Source organism: Chiloscyllium punctatum, chromosome 48, assembly GCF_047496795.1.
Source record: "Chiloscyllium punctatum isolate Juve2018m chromosome 48, sChiPun1.3, whole genome shotgun sequence".
NCBI lineage: Eukaryota > Metazoa > Chordata > Chondrichthyes > Orectolobiformes > Hemiscylliidae > Chiloscyllium > Chiloscyllium punctatum.
In genome coordinates, this window is record NC_092786.1 from 22992603 (window position 1) to 23020151 (window position 27549).

At 42.3% G+C, this 27549-nt stretch overlaps 2 protein-coding genes across 6 annotated transcripts in view; both read right to left on the minus strand.

Annotated features, from left to right (window-relative positions):
• The window catches only part of LOC140468795 (cell migration-inducing and hyaluronan-binding protein-like), a 258752-nt gene that overhangs the window by 228486 nt on the left and 2717 nt on the right, over positions 1-27549 (minus strand). The window lies entirely within an intron of this gene.
• Positions 1-27549, minus strand: part of LOC140468793 (cell surface hyaluronidase CEMIP2-like) — a 151982-nt gene that overhangs the window by 80224 nt on the left and 44209 nt on the right. For 3 of the 4 annotated variants that reach the window (XM_072564814.1, XM_072564816.1, XM_072564815.1), the window contains exons 6-12: positions 24898-25067; positions 20833-21021; positions 15643-15812; positions 10578-10787; positions 8478-8683; positions 6552-6621; positions 2177-2305 (exon numbers count right to left, since the gene is read on the minus strand). In XM_072564814.1, coding sequence (XP_072420915.1) covers positions 2177-2305; positions 6552-6621; positions 8478-8683; positions 10578-10787; positions 15643-15812; positions 20833-21021; positions 24898-25067 — 1144 coding nt within the window. The remainder of the gene's footprint in view (positions 1-2176; positions 2306-6551; positions 6622-8477; positions 8684-10577; positions 10788-15642; positions 15813-20832; positions 21022-24897; positions 25068-27549) is intronic. The other variant, XM_072564817.1, reaches the window with a different exon arrangement.

Sequence of the window (27549 nt, forward strand, 5' to 3'; positions counted from 1 at the left end):
TGACCAGGTGTATCTACGCTGCGCTCCGTCTGCAGGGGCGCTGAAGACGTCGTGCAGCTTGGCGTCTTTGACCGTTTCCATCAGGGCCCTGGACGTAGCGTCCGGTTTACTGTCCCCCCCGCCGGATCGTCCATCAGCATCAATGATGCAGTTGAAGTCTCCGGCCAGAATGACCGGCCTGGACGTAGCCAGCAGCAGTGGAAGCTGTTGCAGGACGGCCAACCGTTCACTCTTACCCACTGGGGCGTACACGTTGATTAGTCTCACGGGAGCGTTTCTGTATTTGACGTCCACGACGAGGAGGCGCCCGCCCACCACCTCCTTAACCTCGGAGATGGTGAAGTTGCCTCCCCGCAACAGGATACCCAGGCCGGAGGCGCGGCTATCGCTGCCCCCCGACCACACTGACGGCCCGTGGGCCCACAAGCTCGACCATCTCCTGTAACTGCTGAGGTGCGGTATCCCGCACTCCTGCAGAAACAGGACATCGGCTTTGACGTTGGCCAGGAAGGCCAGCGTTGAAACACATCGCGTAGCCGCTTTAATGCTACGCACATTTATGCTGGCAATTTTAAACCCCATTTTAACAGTTTGCGGGGTTACCAGTGTCCATTTTCTTCTGGTCTTGCTCCAGTGGGGTAGGGTCTTATCTGCTTCACCCCGTCTCATTGGTGAAATGTGAGGCATCTTCATTCTAAGGACCTTCTGTCTTTGCTCCTGAGCGATGCCTGTTTGGGTAGTGGTGCCTACTGGTACTCCAAAGCTGTGGAGTTTTTCATTGGGCCAGGAACAACATCATTCCAGTGTGTACTCCATACCCACAGGGGATACGGGATATGGGGCTTGGCTGACAAAAACAAACAAACAATCAACAGTAGATTCCATCCTAAGCAGCCAATCCCATGGTTCGATTTCTTCTTTCAGTCTATCCTCTGTTTATATTTTTAGCCATGCACACGGATTGTAGAGGGTAATTTAAAGGTATAACATGAATAAATTCAGCAGCTTTTTGTAATACATGATGCTTTTTGAATGATAGTTTTGGCAGTGCAAGAAGGATTTGATTATTCAATATTCTTCTGTTTGTTCATTGCAATCACTATAATTGCTTCAATTAAAAGGTTTGAATAGCTAAGAGGTCAAATGGATTCCAAGCAAACTAGCAATTTATTGAGAGTTTGTACTTAAGAGTAAAAGAATTTTTGTGGTTGCACTTGGACTAAATTAAGAGAAAGCTTGTCCAGGCCTGCAGATAATTCTGGGAAATGCTGGAATTACAAAATATATTTCAGAGATCCATGATATATACTGTACAAACTTTTGTAACTCATGTACTCAGTCACTGATAGAATAATAGAATTCCCATAGTGTGGAAGCAGGCCATTCAACCCATCAAATCCACACCAACCGTTCAAACAGCATCCCACCAAAACTCACCCCCTACCCGACAACCTTGCATTTCCCATGGCTAATCAACCGAACCTGCACATCCCTGGACACTATGGACAATTTAGCATGGCCAATCCACCCTAACCTGTACACCTTTGGACTGTGGGAGGAAACCCACACAGATACTGGGAGAATGTGCAAACTCCACAAGACAGTTGCCCGAGTGTGGAATCAAACATGGGTCCCTGGCATTATGAGGCAACTGTGCTAACCACTGAGTCACTATGCCACCCCATATCTGGTCTCTGCATTTGTATGTAGCACATTATAAATCCACAGCTTTTTACATACTACATAAGCATATGCTACTTTCTTTAAAATAACAAATAATATAGACAGCATTAAATAATTGGCAGCACAGTGGTTCAATGATTACCACTGTTGCCTCTCAGCACCAGGGACCTAGGTTCAATTCTACCCACCGTCAATGTGGAGTTTGCACATTAAGCCCGTGTCTGCATGCGTTTCCGCCAGGTGTTCCAGTTTCCTTCCACAATCCAAATATGTGCAAGTTAACTGGATTGGCCATGCTAAATTACCCATAGGGTGCAGGGATGTGTGGGTTAGGTACATTAGCCATGGGAAATACAAGGTTACAGGGATAGAATGGGGGTTGGGTCTGGGTGGAAAACCTTTCAGAAGGTCACTGTGGACTTGTTGAGCTGAAAGGCCCGTTTCCACACTATAGGTACTCTATTCTATGTTTTGTGGTGGAACTTGTACACACCTTGAAATTGGAATGCACCCTGTTGTTATAAAATACCCCAAGTGGGGTAAATTCAGACTGACCCTCTGGGTATTGACCAACTGATTGTCCAGTAGGAGCTCGATGGAAGATAAACCAAATCCCCACATCCTAGGAAGAAACAAGAAACATTAAAGTTTGTTCAAACAATCTACCAGAGTATTGGTCACAGAGGATCTGAACTCTGCACCATTGTTTCAACATGAAGCTATTGAGCTGACTTCTCTCTTTAATGGTAAAGATAGATAGATAGATAAATAGATAGACAGAGAGAGAGAGAATGAGAGAGAGAGAGTGTGTGTGTGTGTTTGGGGGGGGGAGGTGCAAAGTAGTTGAAGTAGATTCTGAGGTGATTTTCTGCTGAGTGGCGGTCAAGAGAGGCCAAGACAACAGTCTTTCTTCCCTCAACGACACTCGTTGGGTTGCTGCTAATCTATTAGCTTTTAGGGTCATTTTTCTGATGCCATTCTATAAATGACATGAATTTTCAGTTTCACAGCATGCCATAATCAGACTATTTCTAGATTAGGCTTTTCCTGAGTGGATGCTCATTTGCCATTTTAGACTTAGAGAATATTTTGTGGTTGACCAGCAGTGGCTTCGAATCAAAGTCCTCTAACCTGACAGTCATTAGCTCATGTCTGCCTGATGATGGGATTCTAGAGCTGTACTAATTTTATAAAATGTGCGTTTAATTACAGATAAATTATTCCTCTCCCTTTCAAAACAAAATATTCACTTCAACACTTTAAGGACATTTTCACAGTTGGCTGGTAAATGGACTGAAAGGTACATTCAACCCTTTGACTTTTATGTGTGATCACCATTCAAATTGATGACATTATAACAAGTTGCCCGCCACCTCAACATGTGTTCCCATGCCAACATTTCCATCTCAGGCCTGCTGCAGAGTTCCAGCAAATTGGAAAAACCACACCTCATGTATTTTGGTAAAGCAAACAATGACAGAACTTATACAATTAACACAAGAGTCCTAGTGTTAAAGAACAGAAAGACCTAGGGGTGCAGGTACATAATTCTTTGAAGTTTGCATCACAGGTAGTTAAAAAGGTGTTTAGCATGCTTGCCTTCATTGCTTAGATCTTGCAGAGTAACAATTGGGACATCATGTTGAGGTCATACAGGGTTTGAGCTATAGGGGGAGGTGAGTAGACTGGGGCTGTTTTCCCTGGAGCGTCAGAGGTTGAGGAATGACCTTATAGAGGTTTATAAAGTCATGAGGGGCATGGATAAGATAAATTGACAAGGTCTTTTCTCTGGGTTGAGGGAGTCCAGAACTAGGGGGCACAGGTTTAGGATGAAAGGGGAAATATATGAGGCAGGGAGTGGTGTGTGTATGGAATGAGCTGCCAGAGGAAGTGGTGGAGGCTGGTACAATTACAACATCTAATAGACATCTGGTATATGATTTGGAAGGGTTTAGAAGAACTTTGGCCAAGTATTTGTAAATGGACTAGATTAGGTTGGGATATCTGGCACAGTGGCTCAGTGGTTAGCACTGCTGCCTCACAGCACCAGGGTCCTGGGTTCGATTCCTGCCTGTCTATGTGGAGTTTGCACATTCTCCTCGTGTCTGCATGGGTTTCCTCCAGGTGCTCCGGTTTCCTCCCACGGTCCAAAGATGTACAGGTCAGGTGAATTGGCCATGTTAAATTGCCCGTAGTGTTAGTTGGGGGTAAATATAGGGTACGGGAATATGTTTGGGTGGGTTTCTCTTTGGAGGGGTGGTATGGACTTGTTGGGCTGAAGGGCCTGTTTCCACACTGTAGAGACTCTAATCTAATCTGGTCGGCATGGACAAGTTGGACCAAAGGGTCTGTTTTCATGTTGTACATCTCTCTAAACCTATGACATTGGTGAGGCTTCTTCTGGAGTACTGTGTGCAGTCCAAGGTCACCCTGCTACAGGAAGGATATTATTAAATTGGAGAGGGTTCAGAAGAGTTTTACCAGGCTGTTGCCAGGAATGGAGGGTTTGAGTTATAAAAATAAGCTGGATAGGTTGGAACTTCTATCAATGGAGCATGCAAGATTGAGGGGTGACCTTATAGAGGTTTATAAAATCACAAGTGGTATGGATATGGTGAATAGTGAAGATCGTTTCCCCAAAAGTGGTAGAGGTCAAAACTAGAGGGTGAGAGGTGATGGTATTAAAAAGAGGGGCAACCTTTTGATTACATATCGTATGTGGAATGAGCTGCCAGAGGAAATGGTGGATGCAGGTACAATTACAACATTTCAAAGACATTTGGATAAGTACACAAATAGGAAAGGTTGGAGGGATGCAAGTGCAGGCAAGTGGGGCTGATTTAGTTTGGGAACATGGTCGGCATGACCTAATTGGATGAAGGGTCTGTTTCCACGTTGTGTGACTATGACTCATCTCCCACTTAGGGACCTTACAGCCTTCAGGGGTCAGCATTGAGTTGAACAATTTGAGAGCACAAACACTTCCTTCCTTCCACATCTAGTACTCACCCCTGCATCCCAGGTGCTGTCATGTTACAAGTTATTTCAGATCCAGCTAGCCCATTTTCAAATGACTATTTTTGCTCGCTTCCTGGCTTATTCTCAACAAACCTTTTGTCTGCCCAATTATTTTTCTGTCTCTGGGCTCTCTGTCTCCACCCACCTGCTCCCTCCTTTTCCTCCCAAACCCTCTTAAACACCATAAATATCACATTTTCCTAGCTAAAGAGGTGTCATAGAGACATAGAGTCATAGAGATATACAGCATGGAAACAGACCCTTCGGTCCAACCCATCAATGCTGGACTTGAAACGTTAACTCTGTTTTCTCTCCACAGATGCTGCTGGACATGCTGAGTTTCTCAAGCAATTTCTGTATTTGTTCCCAGGTTCTCTCTTCTATCATCAGTTCTACAATGGACTGAAGATTCACTCTGCTGTGGTGAGAATATTTATCCTTTCTGTTTACAAGTTCAGAGGGATGAAAACTGGAACTCAGAATATATCACACCAGAAATAGACTGCCATCGCCAGACAGTCATCTTCACTGGCTTCAGATCCTCTGCACGGTGCGTGCACAAGCAACCAATGGGATGGGGAAAAATTTTAAACAATGTCAGGTACCTTTAGGAATTTTCAGTGATTTAGCCTATTGGAATTTCTGAATTTTCTGACCCAACTAAAAAACAAAAGCAATCGAATCTAGTCTGAGCTGACAAAGAGAGCCATATTTAAAAAGTTGGCCTCTCTTAAATTTGGGGTGGACAAGTTTGAGAAATATTTCAATGTAAAGAATTAACTTAGCTGGTTTGTTGTGATTTTGTATGTGGGAAGGAATTTGCTAAAATTTACTACAGATATAATGAGATTATTTAGTAAACTGGTGTACAATAGAACAATACAGCACAGGAACAAGCCCTTTGGCCCACCATGTCTGTGACAACCTTGATGCTATTCTAAACTAATCCCATCTGCCTACACATGGTCCATTTCCCTCTATTCCACTTTGTTCATTCAAGTCTGTCCATGTCTGTAAACATTGTTAACATACCTGGTTCTACCACTGTCCTTGGCAGCATGTTCCAGATTTCTGCCACCCACTTGTGTAAAAAAGCATGCTTCACGCATCTCATTTTCAACTTTCCCCTCTATGCCCCTCTTGTATTCAACATTTTCCAGCCTGGGAATAAAACTCCAACTATCCATCTTGTTCATGCCCCTCAATTTGATATACTTCTGTCAGGTCGCCCCTCAGCCTCCAATGCTCTTGCAAAAACAATCTAAGTTTGTCCAACCTCTTCTTGTAGTTAATACACTCAAATTGAGGCAATGTTCTGGAAACATCCTTTGCACCCTCTCCAAAGCATCCACATCCTTTCTAAAGTGAGGCAACCAAAACTGCACACCATACTCCAAATGTCACCTAACTAAACTCTTACGTAGCTGCATTATAACTGGCAAACTTTTATATTCAGTGTTCTGAATGATGAAGGCAAGCACATGTACCCCTTCTTTACCATTTGTGTTGCCACTTGCAGGGAGCTATGGACTTGGACCCCAAGATCCTTCTGTACATCAATGCTCCTAAGGGTCTTACTAGTTAATGTACATATTTGATGTTTGGGATCTTTTAACAAAAACTAATCGTCTGTCAGAGATTTGCAAATATACATATGATAGACTACACCCAAGTCATGGTGTCATGACCAGATGCCAGGTCAGAAAATTAAACCCTTTATTTTAAGGGTCATGGGGTCTATGTATAGGCAAGACCAAATAAAGAGGAGAGGAACACATTTAAAGCTCAAACCCAGATTTCAAGCTTGACATTTAAAAAGTGTTTGCAAACATCAATTAAGTGGGTCTTACCTGAGCCCCAGCTGCTGCATTGTTGATAAGATGGTTATTTGGATTGGAAATCCAGAATGTTGTGACAGCCCTGAAAAATTAATATTCCAGTTTAACTGGGTGAACAGTAATGGAATAAAACTGGTTTCTTCTGAACACGAGAGTTGGAGCAATAAAACTAATCAGTGAGTTATGCACTTGAATAAGTAAGGCAGGCAAGGTTTGAACAGACCCAAATTCCTTCCTCAGTGCAATGCATTTAATTGATTAGTTAACTTTGATTTTCACATGAAGCACTTAGACAGTTGGGAAATGTAATAAGGTGCTATTTAAACACCATGGTTTTGTTTTAACATTGGGAAAACAATACCAGGTATTCTAAACCTCGTCTTACTAACTTAGTTCCAGGGATATCCACTGTATTGAATATTTTACAAATTCAGCAAAAGGCAACTAAACTGAAGATCACATTTGATCCATTATTAATATTTTATTTCAAAAATATACTTTATTCATAAAAATATATTTATATCCAAAAAGAGTCAGTGAAATAGTTCAGTACATATGAAGGAACAAGCAAACATTAGAGTTTGACTCTATCCAACAAAAAAAACCAAAGGCATTTCTTACTGGTGTAAGGTCATATTTACATGTATTTAAGGCACCAGCAGGGTGCAATTATTGAACAGACTCCCATTTTTATTAAAATATTATCATGTTTTAAATAATAATTTGAGAAATAGTTTAACTGCCACTACAGCCACATGGTGGATTAGAGGTGCTGGAAAAGCACAGCAGTTCAGGCAGCATCCGAGGAGCAGTTAAATCGACATTTCAGACAAAAGCCCTTCATCAGGAGTGCCACATGGGCAACACGGTGGGTCTGTGGTTAGCAATGCTGGCTCACAGCATCAGGGACCTGGGTTCAATTCCCGCCTCGGATGACTGTCTGTGTGGAGTTCCCGTGTCTGCGTGGGTTTCCTCCCACCATCCAAAGATGTGTAGGCCAGGTGAATTGGCATGTTAAATTGCCTGCAGTGTTTGATGCATTAGTCAGCGGTAAATGTAGGAGGGGGTGGGTTATCCTACAGAGGGTCAGTGAGGACTTGTGCTAAAATAGCCTGTTTTCACACAGTAAGGAATCTAATCTACTTTCTCTCTTGTTATTGTGATGACGTTAATTTCAGTCTTGTGTCTGTACACCGTAGGTTCAAGCATCACATTTGGACAAAGAGTTTAGTAGTCAAACCCATAAGTTGAAAGTTAAACCTACACCTTTCCCACTTATTCTGGTTCCATTGAAACATCCAGTCCTTAACTAGTTTGTGTGATGTCCCACACAATGGATTGGATGTTGAAATTTAAAATAATTTCCAACCCAAATCCAACCAACATCAAACCTACCCACTTCTGGCTTTAACAGAGCTGCGTCAAGAAACCAGGAAGAGGATTGTTCACAAATATTTTCATGAAGCTGTCTTTCCAACTTTTATCACCACTTTGAATGTAACCCAGGTCAAACAGGTTTCTGGGCCTGGAGAAACTGAGTGGAGAAAAGGAATCAAAGCTTGCTGTGTGGAAATGGTAATGTTTGTCCTCACTGAGATCTGCTCAGTGTTAGCTGTTTCTTAAGATGCATCAGTTACGTTCACATTACCAATCAGGTTTCCCTGATTGTAGCTTTTGGTCTGCTCAGCCTGACTGACAGGAATAGGTTGAAACATTAATCCCCATAATTAAAGAATAGAAATTTATGCTGTGAGTTTGTCATTTTCCTATGTTCCTAGGCTGTTTATGGAGATTTGCCGACATTTTGCACTCAGGCATAACCCAGTGAGATTGATAGGAAGCATAAGCAAGGCTTGACATTGGGACAGTGGTCTCATTTTCAGATCCAACCTCTAAGCTTACATCCACAGAGGACAGCCCAGCTTGGGTTTAACTTACATGCAGTCAGCGCTTGGCACAGGAATGTAATTTCCATAAATGTGATCACGGATTGTAACGCACATGATCTCATTGCGGTCTGAAGGAAGAATAGTGCCTGGCTTAGTAAGGAGGCCCAGGTTGTGATACAGTATGTTTCTCTGTTCCACTCCATCCTCCAGAAAGAAACAGTGGCCCAATGTGTCGTAACCTATCGTGTGTTTTACCTGCAGGAAGAAATGATCAGACTGTTCATATCACTATAATTAGGTCAGAGTCCAGTTAGGCAGAAGCTAAATATATTAAGTTGGAATAAAAAGCTGGTCTAATGGAAACCACTGTGAATGGTCATAAAAATTCATCTGCTTGACTAATATCCTTACCTTACCTGGACTGACCCATGTGACTCCAGACCCACAGCAATGACTTCTAATACTGTCTTTGCAATTAGGGATGGCCAATAAATGTTAGCCTAGCCAGCAATGCCCCATCCCATCAATGAGTAAAAGAAAACTGCCCTGTTTAAAAAGGGAGATGTAACTGTAGCTCATTCTGTTCACCTTAGACCAGCCTCCCTAAAGGTAGAGGCATTGACTAGAGAGAGTGGGGGAAATCCCTGCTCTCACACGTAAACATTAAGTTACAAAGTTGTCTGGCTCCCCATTACACAAAGCCAGGTTTGACACCATTCTGAACTCCAGACGTACATTGTGCACTGTCAAACCTAAGAAGTGTAAGGAGCAAAACGGTTTGATTTGAACAGTAGGACAAAACAGTGTTAGCAAAATCAGTGCTCCCTACAAATACATTTCCCATTGAAATCAATGTAAAGGAAACACTGGGTTGTAAAATGTCAGAGATCGAGAACTTGAGGAGAAAAATCCATCCTTAATTATAAGGTTGCAATAGAAAGGAAAATAAAGAGAGATTAATATGGCTGTTTCCAGGTATACAGAATTGTAGTGATATGGAAAGATCGGGGGGTGGGATTGTTTCTTCTAGAAATTGCCTGGATGGGTACAGCTGCAAGATGATTCAATATCAAATAGGGCAAAGCAGTCCATTTGATTGGCACCCCAATGAGTTTTTACTAATTTGACAAAAAAAATTCAATGAAAGTCTGAATTTGACGGAATGTAACTTGCCATTTTAGCCTTGAGACTTTACAGGAGAAAATAATTTATCCGTCAAGTCCTTTATAAAGAAAAACTTCAACACAAAGTAATTGATATCGTGACCATGAAATAGCACATTCTTAAAACATTGACCACGGAAAATATTGTAATCATCAAGATTACATTGTCCAAGTATTTGATACATCATTACTGATTAAACTTGAACAGTTACACAATTCCTGGTGATTCTGTGTAGTTTGTGGGACAACATAGAGCAGAAAAAGTTCAAACATCAATCAGAGAGTTTCATTATAAGTTAGACACAGCACATTAAGTACAGAAAGTTAAACAATTTAAACAAACCCTGTAAAAATCAATGTTAGAGATTGGAGCAAATGGAGGACATATGATGACTGGGAGAAGGAAAAGAAAGGATTTGCCTTTATTTAAAACTCTGTTTATTTAATGCCTTCATGGGACAAAATAAATACTTCTATTCGTACTTTCATTGGATGTGGGCAATAGCCTTTGTTGCCTTTCCTTAAATCCCCTTGAACTGAGAGTCTTCCTCAGCCATTGCAAAGGGCAATTAAGAGTCAACCATGTTGCTGTGGTTCTGGAGCCGCATGTAGGCCAGACCAGGTAAACATAGCAGATTAAATATGGCAGTGAACCAGATAGGTTTGATAACAATCAAAGAGGATTTCACAATCACTATCGCCAGTACCAACTTTCAATTAATTAACTGAATTTAAATTCCACCACTGCAGTGGGATTCAAATCAGTATTTCCAGAACAGGGTTCTGGATTACCAGCTCTCTCTGCCTCCCTCGCTGCATCTCAACAAAAGGATTCATTTGATGTAGTTTTTGCTAGCAGACTGGATGAGCAGGCATGAGCCGAGATGATGAATGTCATTGCACTGTACTCTGACCTGAAGTGCTCATGTAGGTTCAGTCTGTAAAAGCTTGTAAAGAAAACAGACTCAACATTCAGTCTGACTTACCAATAGGCCATTTGTTCCATGTATAGCAACGCATCTGGAGAAACAGTGATGAATGGCTACATTGTCCACGTAGGTTGGTGGATTGTACCCACCCTTCTTGTCCACATCTCCAGCCAGGTGAAAGTGCACTGGATAACTCCCGAGAATCTGCTGGCCCATGTTCGTCAGCTCCACACCAGACAAGTGAACTGAGGCAAAGTTTTGTAGGATCTACTGAGGCAAGATCAAAGACTTAACTCGGGGTTCCATATATCGTATCAGAGAAACAAATCGTTAAGAATTCACATCAAGATGTTCTACAAGATGTAGATGTGCAAGATTTGACCTACTCTTGGGAAATAATTCAGGGCGGATGATTGACTGTCAGTGGGGGAGCACTTTGGGGCCAAGGACCATAATTCTATTAGATTTAAAATAGTGATGGAAAAAGACAGACCAGATCTAACAGTTGAAGTTCTAAATTGGAGGAAGGCCAATTTTGACAGTATTAGGCAAGAACTTTCAAAAGCAGACTTTGGGCAGATGTTCACTGGTAAAGGGATGGCTGGAAAATGGGAAGCCTTCAGAAATGAGAAAATGAGTATATTCCTGTTGGGGTGAAAGGAAAGGCTGGTAGGTATAGGGAATGCTGGATGACTAAAGATATTGAGGATTTGCATAAGATAAAGAAGAAAGCATAGGTCAAGTTTAGACAGGATAGATCGAGTGAACCCTTAGAAGAGTATAAAGGCAGTAGGAATATACTTAAGAGAGAAATCAGGAGGGCAAAAAGGGACATGAGATAGCTTTGGCAAAAAGAGTTAAGGAGAATCCAAAGGGTCTTTACAAATACATTAAGGACAAAAGGGTAACTCGGGAGAGAATAAGGCCCCTCAAAGATCAGCAAGGCGGCCTTTGTGTGGAGCTGCAGGAGATGGGGGAAATACTAAATGAGTATTTTGCATCAGTGTACACTGTGGAAAAGGACATGAAAGATATAGAATGTAGGGAAATAGATGGTGACATCTTGAAAAATGTCCATATTACTGAGGAGGAAGTGCTGGATGTCTTGAAAGGCATAAAACTGGAGAAATCCCCAGGACCTGATCAGGTGTACAATAGAACTCAGTAGGAAGCTAGGGAGATGATTGTTGGGCCTCTTACTGAGATGTTTGTATCATCGATAGGCGCAGGTGAGGGGCCGGAAGACTGGAGGTTGGCTAACATGGTGCCACAGTTTAAGAAAGGTGGTAAGGACAAGCCAGGGAACTATAGACCAGTGAGCCTGACGTTGGTGGTGGGCAAGTTGCTGGAGGGAATCCTGAGGGGCAGGACGTACATGTATTTGGAAAGGCAAGGACTGATTAGGGATAGTCAACATGGCTTTGTGTGTGGGAAATCATATCTCACAAATTTGATTGAGTTTTTTGAAAAAGTAACAAAGAGGATTGATGAGGGCGGAGCAGTGGATGTGATCTACATGGACTTCAGTAAGGCATTCGACAAGGTTCCCCATGAGAGACTGGTTAGTAAGGTTAGACCTCATGGAATACTAGCCATTTGGATACAGAACTGGCTCAAAGGTAGAAGACAGAGGGTGGAGGTGGAGGGTTGTTTTTCAGACTGGAGGCCTGTGACCAATGGAGTGCCACAAGGATCGGTGCTGGGTCCTCTACTTTTTGTCATTTACATAAATGATTTGGATGGGAGCATAAGAGGTACAATTAGTAAGTTTGCAGATGATACCAAAATTGGAAGTATAGTAGGCAGTGAAGGTTACTCGGATTACAACAGGATCTTGATCAGATGGGCCAATGGGCTGAGAAGTGACAGATGGAGTTTAATTTAGATAAATACGAGGTGCTGCATTTTGGGAAAGCAAATCTTAGCAGGACTTATACACTTAATGGTAAGGTCCCAGGGAGTGTTGCTGAACAAAGACTGCAGGTTCATAGCTCCTTGAAAGTGGAGTCACAGGTAGATAGGATGGTGAAGGCGGCGTTTGGTATGCTTTCCTTTATTGGTCAGAGTATTGAGTACAGGAGTTGGGAGGTCATGTTGCAGCTGTACAGGACATTGGTTAGGCCACTTTTGGAATATTGCGTGCAATTCTGGTCTCTTTCCTGTCGGAAGGATGTTGTGAAACTTGAAAGGGTTCAGAAAAGATTTACAAGGATGTTGCCAGGGTTGGAGGATTTGAGCTATAGGGAGAAGCTGAATAGGCTGGAGCTGTTTTCCCTGGAGCGTCGGAGGCTGAGGGGTGACGTTAGAGGTTTATAAAATCATGAGGGGTATGGATAGGATAAATAGGCAAAATCTTTTCCCTGGGATTGGGGAGTCCAGAACTAGAGGGCATAGGTTTAGGGTGAGAGGGGAAAGATATAAAAGAGACCTAAGGGGCAATTTTTTCATGCAGAGGTATGTGTATGTGTATGGAATGAACTGCCAGAGGAAGTGGTGGAGGCTGGTACAACTGCAACATTTAAGGGGCATTTGGATGAGTATATGAATCAGAAGGTTTTGGAGGGATATGGGCCAGGTGCTGGCAGGTGGGACTAGATTGGGTTGGGATATCTGGTCGACATGGACGGGTTGGATTGAACCGTCTGTTTCCACTGTACATCTCTATGACTCTAAGATGTTTCAAGATTCATTTGTTCATGTAGTTTCAAAACACTGCTGTATGGGGCTTGAAGTGGAAACATTCCAGGAATGAGGATTTCTGCCTAACCTCCAATAAAGATAAAGGTTGCCATTCCTGAAGAAGGGCTCATGCCCGAAACGTCGATTCTCCTGCTCCTTGGATGCTGCCTGACCCGCTGTGCTTTTCCAGCAACACATTTTCAGCTCTAACTTCCAATAAAGCAAGGACACTATGATCCAACTTTCTTGGTTTGAAGTTAGTCACCCATGCATTGTAGCCAGGAGGAGCCACCTCATACCCAGCCTCAGCAAGACACAGTCACCTACAATGATAAGCCAGTGGAGAGAATAAATTAATCAGCTCCACTTTTGGTCAGCTTTTAAGAGATTTAAAAACAGTCTATGTCTCTAAGGCTGGAATTGGCTATAGTACATTGAGTTTCCAACAGGAAACAGTATGATTATGGGTATTGGCACTTACACTGATACCAGTCCATCTGTATACTATTCATATTCTTGTCTCCCCATTCCTTGAAACCTGTTCTGCAGCTGCTGGATTTCATTCATGGTTCGGTCAATGCACTAATGTGATCAATTAAATCTCGATGCTCCCTGGAAACTAAATTATGTAGAATGTACTTTTTGGAATTGTTCAGGCATTACCAGCATGTGCCTGGGATGTAACATTACAATACTACCGTCCACTACAAACTCTACCCCCTCATCAACAGTATACAGGAAGGAGCTGAGAAACTGTATGCAAAATAAAGGTTGCCATGGGGTGATGAGGTCTTCCACCAATGTGAATGAAAATTTTATAAGCACGCCAGCCTGCTGCTTTCTCTCTGGGTGGAGTGGTTTCTGACCAGGATTGTAAAGAGGACTCTCAATGAGAAACTAAAGAAACAACATCCTAAACCATTTACAGGATGGAAGTGAACAAGTGCTCATCAATTGTACCTCCCCAAACCAAGATGTTCCTCGCCAAGCAGGCAAAATAGCTCACCAGCATTTTCTCAACAGCAACTGTAGGTGTGTAGTAAATGCTGGCCCAGCCAGCGATACCCACTTCCTATGAATGAATGTAAGGTATAATGGCGCACCAAAAACTGTTCCATTGGAAGTGCTCCATTGTTCTAACTTGTATGTTTAGGCAGATCATTAGGGAGCACCTGGGGACAGACAGAGACTGTGCAAGGCCGTCAAAATGCCTATTCCTGCCGTCTTGTGTGATGGCTCCTATACCTGTAGCCTAAATGAGTGACTTCAATGGCCGATTAATCACCTCTTGTCCCCTCCACTGAGCTGAACCACCAAATGGAAGGGGATCAGGGAACCATCAGATAAACTCTCAGTCGGCTTCTGTACGGGGCCTCCAGTCACTTCATGGGCATGGTCTGGCTCATAGAGGGGGCCCTTCAGCAGCAATGGCCACCTCAGTGACATTGGCATCATTTACATTCACAAAGTGCCCCCTTGCTGGGTCCTGACCGCTGGACCCAGTACCCAAGACCTTATTCTGCCGTCACATGTCCATTGACATGTGCTCATTCTCCAGGTTCCATCCTAGGGATTGGCTTCAACTCCCCGGCTCTGATTAGAGCAGCAGCTTTTTGTTTAGAGTGGATTGCCATTCTCAATAGGATAGCAGCCCCACTGACAGCCACTCTGTAAACTGTGGTCACATGTCCCTCTGCCAAAGATTCAAAGTTGGAGGAAATTGCGGCCTGGGTGGCAGAAACCCTGCACCTCCGTAAATTGTAATTCCTTCACCATCACGTCAAAATCTCAATTTTCACACTGGAGTTAAAGAAGCCACTTCATGATAAATGGTTCTGGAAGAAAATTCACCACCAGACTCTCAATGTTAACCTGAGGCAGGCAATAAAATGCCAGCCTTATTGATGCTGATATTATCAGGGAGTATTAATTTGAAAAGAAACAGAAAAACATTTCTGGCAACAATAGTGGCTAATGTTTAACAAATGAGACTGAAATCTCTCAGTAAGTCCTTCATGGAGGCACTCGTCTATGTTTTGAATGATGCAGTGCTTGTTGAAATAGAAGCCAAAGGCAGGTAGTTCAAACCTATTAAATGTAAGTTTACTATTGTCACCAGAAGCAATTACTTGCAGAGATCTCCTACTGCACGGAATGAGATTAAAATCTCGTCATTTATGTCATAAATCTCACCAGTAATGAATTACTTTAAATTGCTAATAAACTCCATGTAGAGCCAGACTCCTGAAAGCCCTGATATATTTAATTACTTGACTTACTAAACACAAGTGAAGGATTATGACATCTTGTTCATTGAATCACAATTTAATTTTAAGAATGAATCATTTCTACAATAGTGTTGGATTTGCAAGTTACTGAATCCAAATATACAATAACTTTGCACCAATAAGTGACGCAGGCTACAACTTTAGGCAACACTTACCTTTATCTGTCCACCAAATGTATCATGGCTGAAAAAGTGGCAGAAGTTTTGCCCATAACAAGAGTCCTCCATTTCTCCTTTTATAAGGATATTTCTACTTAAAAGTCCAACTTCAGCCCGCATATCGATTCCATCAATAACTTCACCCATATGAAGATAACGGGGTTTACCTATATGAACAGATCATGTGTTTTAAATGCCACAATTTGCTGTGATGATCTAATATGAGTCATCTTACCTTCAAAATACAAAACCTGCCTGTAAGGACCTAGTGTATTACACCATACCTGTATTAGAGATGTTAACTCAACAAGTGCCAACCAACAAATATCAAACTCAGCTTTCAATAGTCTCCAACTTGGAACAGAAATGGGAAACGTTATACAGCTTCGGCACCAAGAACCAGTGGAGCAGGACTTCATTTTAATACTGGGATAAAGGAAGAGTTTCAGGTGAAATTGTAGGTGATCGTAGAAAGTTGAGAACGCAAAGAGGAGGAAACATATGGAATGTCATACTTACAGACTGTCAAGAGGGGAAATTTCAGAAGCTAATAGACTGAGGGAATTAAATACATAATCCAGGTTGACATATCAGTGCAGGACAAAGGAAGTGTTGCACTGTCAGAAATGCAGTCTTTTGAATAAGAAGCAAAGCAGAGTATCTGAGGTCAATAACGAAAATAATTCATGGCATTTTTTTGAAGAAGGGCAAGTGGGTTTTCCCAGTGTCTAGGCCAATATCTATCCCTTAAACAACATCTAAAACTGGCTGCTGCTCAGGGAGATTGCTGTCACAATCTCGCTGGCACATACTTACATTGTAACATCAACTAGATTTCCAAAGTAAAACATTTGGGGCATCTTTAGGTCATGAGAATGCTATAGAAATGAAGCTTTTATGGGCCAAGTCATCTACTGGGACCAACATCTTACTACTGGACTACATAAGGAGCCAGTTGTGCGCCAATGCATTTGCACATTGTGATAACTAACTGTTGCAGAAGGTCCACTGCTGAGAATAGACTTTGCTAAGTGTTGTCACTAAAAACTAGCAGAGTCAAATGACACATTAGTCTTCATCACAAGAGAAGGGTGGCATAGTGGCTCAGTGGTTAGCATGGCTGCCTCACAGTGCCAGGAACCCAGATTCGATTCCTTCCTCAGGCGACTGAGTGAAGTTTGCACATTCTCCCCGTGTTTTCGTGGGTTTCCTCCAACAGTCCAAAGTTGTGCAGGTTAGGTGAAATGGCCATGCTAAATTTCCCATAGTGTTCAGGGATGTGTAGGCTAGGTGCATTCATCAGGTGATCTTATTGAAAGTTACCAAATCTTTATAGGCCTAACAGGATAGATGTAGATAGGAGGTTTCCCTTGGTTGGTATGATTGAAACCAGAAGATAAGTCTCAGAATAAGAGGCAAACCATTTAAGACTAAGATGAAGAGGAATTTGTTCACTCAGAACCTTTGGAATTCTCTATCCCAGAGGGCTGTGGAATCTCAGTCACTGAGCACATTCAAGACAGGAGTAGATAAATTACTTGATATTAACAACACAAAGAAAATGGGGAAAGTAGGGGAAATGGCGTGGAGACGGATGATCAGCCACGATCTGTTTGAACGGTACAGCAGATTTGAGAGGTTAAATGGCCTCATCGTGTTCCTATTTCCTATGCTTTCATGTCTTACAAAACTGTACGTTCATAATGTTCACCTGTGATATTCCCCCTGCCAAACACAGTACACCTGATGTTTCAAAATATTTCTGTTCATTCATATCCTAAACTCTAGCCTGAATTGGAGAAAAACAAACTCAAGAATTATATCAGAAGTAGTTTTCCCTCCCGTCCAGTTTTAAAGGGGTACATAACAGTTGGGCAAAATTATAACATTGTTAGAAACAGAAAACAGGATAGTAAGAGGCCATTCAGCCCTTCAAGTCTGCTCGGCCATTCAATATGATCATGGCTGAACAACTATGGCTAACTCCTTCTTGAAAATATTCAATGTTTTGGCCTCAACTGCTTTCTGTGGTAGGAAATTCCATGGGCTTACCACTCTTTGGGTTGTAGAGGCATACAGCATGGAAACAGGCCCTTCAGCTCAACTCATCCATGCCGACTAGGTTTCCTAAACTGAACTCATCCCAATTGCTTGCATTTGACCCACATCCCTCTAAATGGCCTATCCCTATCCTGAGACTTTGACTCCTGGTTCTGGAATCCTCAAGCCTCAAAATGTCCTTTCCATTTTTACTCTGATTTATCTTGTTAGAACTTTATAGGTTTGTATTAGATTCCCCCATCATTTTCTAAACTCCAGTGAATATTGTCCTAAGCAATCCGTCTCTTCATATATCAGTCCTGGAATGACAGTCAGGAGTCAGTCTGGAAAACCTCCCTCTATAGCCACTACATTCTTCCTCAGATAAGAAGGCCAAACAGCACACAATACTCCAAGTGTGGTCTCACCAAGGCCCTGTACTAGTGCAGCAAGACATCCCTGCTTCTGTTCTTGAATCCTATAAAAGCCAACATACCATTGACTGCCTCACCATCTGTTTGTACCAGCATGCTACCTACATGCTGGTGTGCAAGGATATCCAAGTCTTGTTACACCTCCCTCTTTCCCAGTTTATTGCCATTCAGATAACAATCTATACTCATGATCTTGCTACCAATGTGGATGATCTCTGCAATATATTTGTCCATGCATTCGAGTTGTCCAAATCACACTGAAGCATCTCTGCAACCGCCTCACAGCTCATCCTCCCATCCAACTTGAGTCACCTGCAAACTTGGAGGTACTACAATTAGTTCCTTTGTCTAAATTATTTACATACTGTGACTAGCCGGAGCCAAAAACTGACATTTGTGGAACCCCACTCTCTTCCACTCAAAAACCCATTTATTCCTACTCTTTGTTTCCTGACTGCCAACCCAGTTCTCTATCTATGTCAGTATGAGTAGACCACCCCCAATCTCATGCACTTTAAATTTTACATACTAATCTCCTATGGAAACCTTATCGAAAGCCTTCTGAAAATCCAAGTAAACCACACCCACTGGCTTCCCCTTATCAACTGTACGAGTCACATCCTCAAACAATTCCAATAGATTTGTCCATTTTCCCTTTTGTAAATCCATGCTGACTCTGATCTTGTCACCGTTTTCCCAAGTGTTTTATTCATAAATCTTTTACAGTTGACATTTGATAACATTTTCCTGACTACCAAAGTCAGGCTAACCAATCTATAGATCGGTTTTCTCTCTGACCCTTTTTTTAAATACAGGCTTTACATTATCCGCCATCTAATCCACAGGAACAGTCCAAGGTTCTATAGAATCTTGAAAGATGACCATCAATGTATCCATATTGGCAGGGCCAATTCTTTACATCTTTCAGATGGAGATTAGGCCCTGAAGATTTAATAAGATCCAACAACCCTTACCACCGTTTACTGCCCATTGGTGTTCCTGATCTCTCCCCATACAGATTTCACTGCAGTGGAGTGAATATCCTTCCTCGCTATTGCGTTAATTTCCTCTTTATTTAACAACATTATCCCACTTTCTTTTGCTTTTTTTCTGTCCTTCCTGAAAGCTGAATACCCTGGATATTCAGTTCCCATCCTTAGTCACCCTGCAGCCACACTCCTGTAAATCCAACTACATCATATCCATTTATGTATATTCATGTGACTAATTCATCCACTTTATCATGAATGTTCCATGTATTAAGACACAAAGGTCTCAAGGTTCACCTTTTTAACATTCTTCATCCCATTGTTTTGTACTATGGTCCTGCTGATTCTTGCTATCACTTTGCCTATTTCTCATTATCTTTAATTTTTGCCCTTGTTTCCCTCTTTTGACTTCCTGTCTAGGTTCCAAGCCCTGTGCCATTTTAGTTTAAATGCTCCCCAACCAGACTAGCAAATAATCCCCCTGTTCCAGTCCTGTCCAGGTGAAACCTGTCCAGTATGTATTGGTCCCATCTCCCCCAGAATCTGTCCCAGTGCCTCAGGAATCTGAAACCCTTGCGCCATCTCATCAGTCATATTCATCTGATATATCTTGCTATTTTGACTGACTAGCATGTGACTCTGGTAACAATGCTGAGATCACTATCTTTGAGGTCCTCCTTTTTAAATGGCTTCCTATTTTCTTTATATTCTGCTTTTAGGACATTATCCCTTTTCCTACCTATGACCTTGGTACCATGACCACTGGCTGGTCACCCTTTTCACTCCAGAAGTGTCCTGTAGTCACTCAGATATCCTTGACCCCAGCACCTGGGAGGGAATATACCACCCTCGGGTCTTGTTTGCGGCTGGAGAAATATCCAGTCACCTCATGATTAAACCCCTATTACCAGGGTCCTAGGTTCAATTCCAGCCTCTGTGGAATGTCTGTGTGGAGTTTGCACATTTTCCCCATGTCTGCATGGGTTTTCTCCAGCTTCCTCCCACAATCAAAAGGTGGATTGGCCATGCCAAATTACCCATAGTGTCCAGGGATATTTCGAGAAGGTGAATTAGCCATGGAAAATACAGGGTTACATGGCAAGAGTGTGGGAGTGGTCTGGGTGGGATGCTGTTTGGAGACTTAATGGTCCAAATGGTCTCTACCTGCACTGTAGGGATTCTATGATCTATCTCTATAAGGTCAATGCCCACAACAGTATCCAAGTGCTATATCAGTTTTGCAAGGGAATGGCCACAGAAGACACTCCTGCACTGTCTGTCTAGTCCACTGACTCTGCCTGATTGTCATCCATTCTCTCCATGCCTTCAGACTCTTAGCTGTCTGGGCAGGCTATCCACAATACGCTCAGCTGCACGGATGCTCCATCGTGTACCCAGCCACCGCCACCCAACTCTAAAACTAGAGCTTCCAGGAACTGCAGCCAGAGGCACTTCCTGCATACTTTCTGGTCCCACTGGAACTGTGCCCGACTTCGCGCACACAGTTTTCAACACTTCATATTCCAGTCATTAAAAAGAGACTAGTTAGTTTGAAGTTTCTTGGCAAAAATACCCAAGAGAGAAAACAGATTCTATCTCAGGTATTTTGAAATTAAAACTTTAACATATTGTGCAATTTAAATCCATATTGAACAAAAATATTGCAACATACTGATGCAAAGCACACCTATCAGGTTTTTAAGCAGCAACAGAATATTTCTTACCATCGATTTTGACCTGATTAACTTTGCATTTGGGACAGGGAAGGAGTTTAAAATGCTCAGCCTGATACATTGAATAGTCAGTGCTAGCAATGACTATCTGATTACCAGGCAACCAGCTCGTGGCATCATCCATTAAATTAAGAATTACACCCTTCGACACCTCCACACGAAAGCCACAGTGAGGTACACCTGTCAAAAAAAAAACATTTGTACAGCATTTTACAAAGAAGCAAAAGACATAGATTTGGATGATGCGCATCAAAAATGATTCCATTTGATTAAAAGAAATTAGCTTCTTTTAAATAATTCATACGCTTACTTGTCAGAAAAAACTAGTAACTTCTCAATGATGGAGTTCTCTTATTTGTCTCCCATGTTAACTTTGTCCCCCTTTCACAAGCTCCACTTGTTTGCCTCATTTTAACTAATGCAAAGGGACAAGTCAGCTCCCATTTATATTACCTCCCCCAAGCTAACCAGGTTGTAGGAGAGGAGGTTACATAGAAGATTTCCAAAAGATTATTTCAGAAATAGGTGGGTACATATCTCAGGAAATGATTGACAAGCAGGACTTTCTCTGGAGGGCTGGCCAAATAATGGTCATTAAAATCATGAAAAGCTTTGTTGGCATGGATACAGAGAGAACGTATCCTCTTATACAGCAGAAATACAATACAGAATGTGGAAGAAACTTCTTCACATAGAAATGGTAGTGGTGGAACTCTATAACAGGGAGTCATTGGAGTAAAAAGGATGCATGTATTTAAAAGAAGCTGGATGAGTAAATGAGTGCTAGGATGGTTACAATGATCAAAACAGATCAGGGAATATGGGAGGAGGATTGAGTGGAGCTTTAATAATTTGCATGGACTGGTTGGACCTAGTTAAGTGGCGGCTTCTGTACCATATATCCTCGTCCTGAATGTCACACTTCATGTTCAGTAATCCAATGATTTTAATAGATAAGGTCAATCAAGATTTATCAGCTCATAAATATGTAACTGCACTAGTTTACTTGATTTAATTGATATTTGCAAGGTTGTTTTCAAATATATTTGGCACTAAGGAATTTTCTTTTTAAATTCCAGCCAGAAACTGCAATGCTAAAATGCAATGCTCTTTCACATGGACTTTTATTCCTAAACAGAGAGTTGACCATTTTTCCTATTCAGGGCTAGTTTGATAGAGGGTTGAGAGGAGTGTGAGTCTTGCCCATGAAATCTGATCAACTGTTGCAATGGTATTCGGAAGGTGGATGATGCTAACCATCTAACAACCTTGGTTTATGACCCTGAGCTGAACTTCAGAATACTGTATCTGCCCCCCTCACAAAGACTACCTACAAAACATCACCAGTCTCTACTGCTGTGTCAATGCAATTGGCACTGAACACCTCATCTTTGTCTTAATTATTTCTAGATGGCTATTTCAATCTGACCTCTCACCCTGCGTACATATGAGCTCACCGAAAATGCTTCTGTTCACGTTCTAATTCATGTCCCTTTCACCCATCACTCCTGTGATCACATTGATTCTTGGCCAGGTAAATCAACATCCTCTTTATATCCTCTCATGCCCTCATCTGCAACTCCCTTGAGCCCTACAACCTCATAAATATCTTCAAACCTCCCTTGTTGTCCCCAGTTTTTGTTATTCCACTATTGGCAGCTCTGCTTTTAGCTGCCTAAATTCTAAGAACCTCTAGGCCTTTCCAGTCCTCTATCTATTACTCCTGAAACCTACTTCCTCACTTACACATGGAAGCAGGGGACATAAGTAATACATTAATTTGTCTTTACAAAGAATGAAGTTTCTACTGAAGTCATGGTTAAAGGGGAGGTAGTTCAGGCACTTGATTGATTTTAAGTTGATAAGGTATTGGATAGCTGCGTGGACATAATAAGGCACCATGACAAGATCAGAGGCATCCAAGGAAACTGAGGACCATGGGCAGTATGACTCTCTATAAATACAAGGTCAGCGCTAGGAATTGAAGAATTGCAAACCTTTTCCAAAACAGGATACAAGGTCAAGTGCAGCAGCTACAGGCCAGTCTGTTTAACTTTAGTGGTGGTGCAACATTTGGAAACGATGATCCAGGACAAAATTAAGTAGTCACTTGGATAAATGTGGGTTAACTAAAGAAAGCTGGGACTGACTTATTAAGGCCAAATTGTATTTCAAAATTTCAAAACTTGCATTGAGATTTTTGACAAAGGAACACAGAGGGTTGATGAGGGTAATTGTTTGGATGGCATGTATGTGGACTCCAAAGGAAGTTGATCAAGTGGGATTACAAAATGTTAGAACTTGTGAAATAAAAAGAATAATAACATGGATGTGAAATTGGTTAAATAACAGGAAACAGGCTGCCGTGGTGAACAATTGTTTTTCAGACCAGAGGAAGGATTGTGGTAGACTTTCCCAGGGATCAGTGTTAGTATCCTGCTCTTCCTCATATAGCAATGAAAGATGTTTGTAAATTCTCAAAGGACTGATCGGTATGACCTTTGACAGTGTAACTGACCAGACCAAACCCTCTCAAAACAATCAGAAGATAGTCTAAACCCTAACGCTTTGTTATTTTAAGATAAATGTAAGATGTTGCATTTTCAAATGCATCTCAATTGGTCAAACTACCGGCTTTAAAGCAAAATACACTTTATTCATCACTTTAGTTAAATTACAACAAAAGAAAAAAGGAATTGGAATAGCTTAACTCTATTGGAATGCTTAACAAAAAATAGGTACAGTACTTATTACTAATTAATTGTTCCAATATTGTAACATCTTATCATTACACTCTTGGCAAAAAGGCAAATTCAGAAAACAGATTGTCTCACACGTGACTTCTGTAGCAAGCAGATGACCTCCAGATTTTGGCTGTATCCGAGAGAGGGATTAAAAAAAAGGCTTCCACCTCTTCAAGACCCCAAAAACTGCTGAAAACTAAACTAGAGATTGTGGTTCTGTGGCAGCTAGACTACAGCCATTCAGACTGCTTCTACTGTTTTAACTTTAACAAATACCCAAGGCCTCACAAATTGTTTACTGGCTTTCCAACTAGACAACTCGGTACCTCTGTCTTATAACCTTTCTCAAACAAAAACAGAAAAAAAAACTCTTAAAGCCACAGCATCGTTTACAACAGTCATTGATGACCTAACTCAGTGAAATGGGAAGATGTGAACACACTGGTAGCAGAATAACTAGATTTGTTGCTATAAAGACTGGAATTCTGTGGAAAGTGTGTTATAAGGTAGTCAGTTACATTAAGATATTAGTAAGGGTCATCTTTTCTGTAGAGAATGAGTTACCTACTAAGTAGTGGTTAGTTAATGTCAATTTTAGTTTGTTACAGTAATGATCTTAAAATGTGACCTCATGTTGCAATTCCTTTTCAGGTTGACCATTGGGAATTCAAATATCTTTTTTCAAAGTTATTGATTTTTTTGGAATAACTGCAGATTCTTTCGAAAAGCTATGGCTGCCCTTAGGAGAGGAATAGTTGAGGGGAAATTTTGTAAAAGTGCTCAAAATCATGAGGGGACACGACAGAGTAGCTCGAAAGAAACTGATCCCCTTGATTGAAGGATCAAGAACAAGAGGGATCAGATGTAAAGAATTGCCAAAAAAAACTTTCACCTTTGAGTGGCTAGAATTTAGAAGTCACAGGCTGTGTGTGAGATATAGGCAGATTCAATTACAGCTTTTAAAAGAAAATTGCATTATCAATCAAAAGTATAATGCATTGGTGAGAACCCTGCAGAGGGCTAGCAGGGAACATGATGGGCTGAATAACCTCCTTATGTGCTGTAGCCATTTGAAGATAATTGTCTTAATTTTTTTAAAATAGCTTAGACATTTTGCCTAAACGTCCCTGAGAAGCACCTTTGAAATACCAGTCTTACAAATGCAAAATGTCACTAATTATTCCGCCAGAGAGGTAGAATTTCAGGTTCACTTCAGTGAGCATTGACTTGTTCCAAATATTGATGAGTCGTGAAAGGTCCAATCTGAGCTCTGAGAAGCACTGCAGAAATATAAAGCTATTCCTGGACTCACCGTGAACCCACTCACTGAAGGCAGTAACTGTGAAATGAGTCCCATCATAAGTCTGAAAGTCTCTCCTTGCTATGGCAATACCAGTGGATCCGTTAGGCTGATATAACCGTCTGTCTTCCACAACCAATGATTCGGAGTCACGAATAACTCCAACCATAGCCCAAGGCTGCCTGAAGCAAATTGACAAAGATAAGACTGAATACACTTAGCTTCACAATCGATTCGAAATGCTAAAAATCACAACACCAGGTTATAGTCCGACAGATTTAATTGGAAGCACTAGCTTTCGGAACGCTGCTCCTTCACAACCACCTGATGAAGGAGCAGCGCTCCGAAAACTAGTGCTTCCAAATAAACCTGTTGGATATAACCTGGCGTCGTGTGATTTTTAACTTTGTACACCCCAGTCCAACACCGGCATCTCCAAATCATGATTTACAATGCGTTGTTCAAGTACCCGCAATTGTTTTACACAAAATTACAGCTCTTCTGAAAGTGACATTATATGATTCTCTCTCGGTCGGGATTTGGAGAGTTTTTGCTTCCGTTGTTACTGAACGAGTTCCGTCAACAAACCCGGGCCAGTGGCCCTCAAAAGGACTTGGGGAGCTGTCCATGGTGGCTCCTATTGTGATCAGTAAGTTATGCCTGTGTGAAACACATATCCCATTGGCGCTGAATCAAATCTACTAAATGAAGACATTGTAGCCTATTGTTTCAGTTCAGTCGTAAAAATCCCAACCCCGTTCAGAAGATATTCATCAAGTTCCAATTATTCATTAAGATTCATGTCAAACGCGTTCACACATGTTTTAGCCTACATAACACCGTGTTTATTTCATCTGTAGACGAATACAATGCAAATGTGATATTTATGCTGGTAAAAAGGTCAACAAGACGAGGAAGGGCGACAAGATGGACAAACAGGCCGAGCCTCCCAGGCAAAGGCCAAGAGCAAGGGTGGGGGGGGGCAGAACCCGTTCATTTGATCCACAGTTACCTCAGTAAAGTGGGAGCTTGGAGGGTAGTGGTCAAAAACTCGCAATGTTAGATTAGACACTCTACAGTGTGGAAACAGGCCCTTCGGCCCAACAAGTCCACACCGACAACCCGGCCACACCCATTTCCCTCTGAATAATGCACCTAAAACTGCGGACAACTTAGCATGGACAATTCACCCAACGGCACATGTTTGGACTGTGGGAGGAAACCGGGGCAACCGGAGGAAACCCACGCAGACACGGGGAGAACGTGCAAACTCCACACAAACACCCAAGGTTGGAATCGAACCTAACCACTGAGCTGCTGTGCCGCCCAACCGAGTTCATGCCCCTATTCCACACGGTCTCAGTGACAGTGTGTAGACTTTCCAGCAGAAATTTATTCCATTCTGGTATTCAGACAGAAACATAATCTCCTTGCATTCTCCAATCCTCTTGCTTGCCCTGGTCTCTCTCTCACTATACTATCTTGCCGGGTATGTAAGGTCCCATCTCCCTGCTGTGGGAACTGAGTCTCTGTCAGATACATAGGGATAAAGGGAAACGAAATTTATATAGCGCCTTTAAACCTCATACTGAGGAAGTACTTGTTGAATTGAACTCTTGATGTACGGCAGGAAAGGTAGCAGTTAACAGACCGTCGGCAAGTTAAATAAAAACGTATGTTGATTATGGGGGTGTATATTGACAACATAGCAAGGGTGATCACCCCCTCCCCACCTGCCCCCACCACCAGCACTACCACCCCACTGTCTGAGAAACAGTGCCATGCGATCTTCTTAAACACCCACCCCAGTATAGTAGGAGAGAGCTTCCCTTCAAAACAATCACCCAAAAGCCGGCAATGCCGGCAGGTGCAGCGCTCCCCCTGTACTGTCTGAGGGGACAGGTAGCCTCAGACAGCTGTGCTCAGGCCCTGCAGTGGAGCCTGCACCCTGGGAGCTGTGTCCCCGGGGGAGGAGAGAGCGCTAGCACAGCGTGCAAATAGAGACACTGACCGGGAGATAACAACCCTGCAGACTGCTCCCTGGAACTGGGATTCTGGGTGTCGCACTGGCTGAGGGTCAATGAAATACCTGGAACCCACCACCCCTACCCCCAACTACAAGAATTGAATTAGGAATTCCTACAGTGTGGAAACAGGCCCTTCGGCCCAACAAGTCCACACCGACCCTCCGAAGAGTATCCTACCCAAATCCATCCCTCTACATTTACCCCTGATTAATGCACCTAACCTACACATCCCTGAACACTACGGGGCAAGTTCGTATGGCCAATTCACCTGACCGGTACATATCTGGATTGTGGGAGGAAACCGGAGTACCCGGGGAGAATATGCAAACTCCACACAGGCAGTCGCCCGAAGTGGGAACCGAACCCGGGTCCCTGGCGCTGTGAGGCAGCAGTGCTAACCACCTGTGGCTAACAGGCCGCAAGACAGGGAGACAGCTCCCTCCACATTGTGGAACACGACAAGGCAGCGTGTTCAGTAGAATCAACTCACATTGAGGGGGCTCAGGTGGCACAGTGGTAGTGTCCATACCTCTGAACGAGGAGGTCTGGGTTCAAGTCTCACCTGCTGCAGAGATGTGCCATAAATATCCCTGTACAGGTTGTTGAATGTCTAACATAATAATAGAAGCAGCTTATT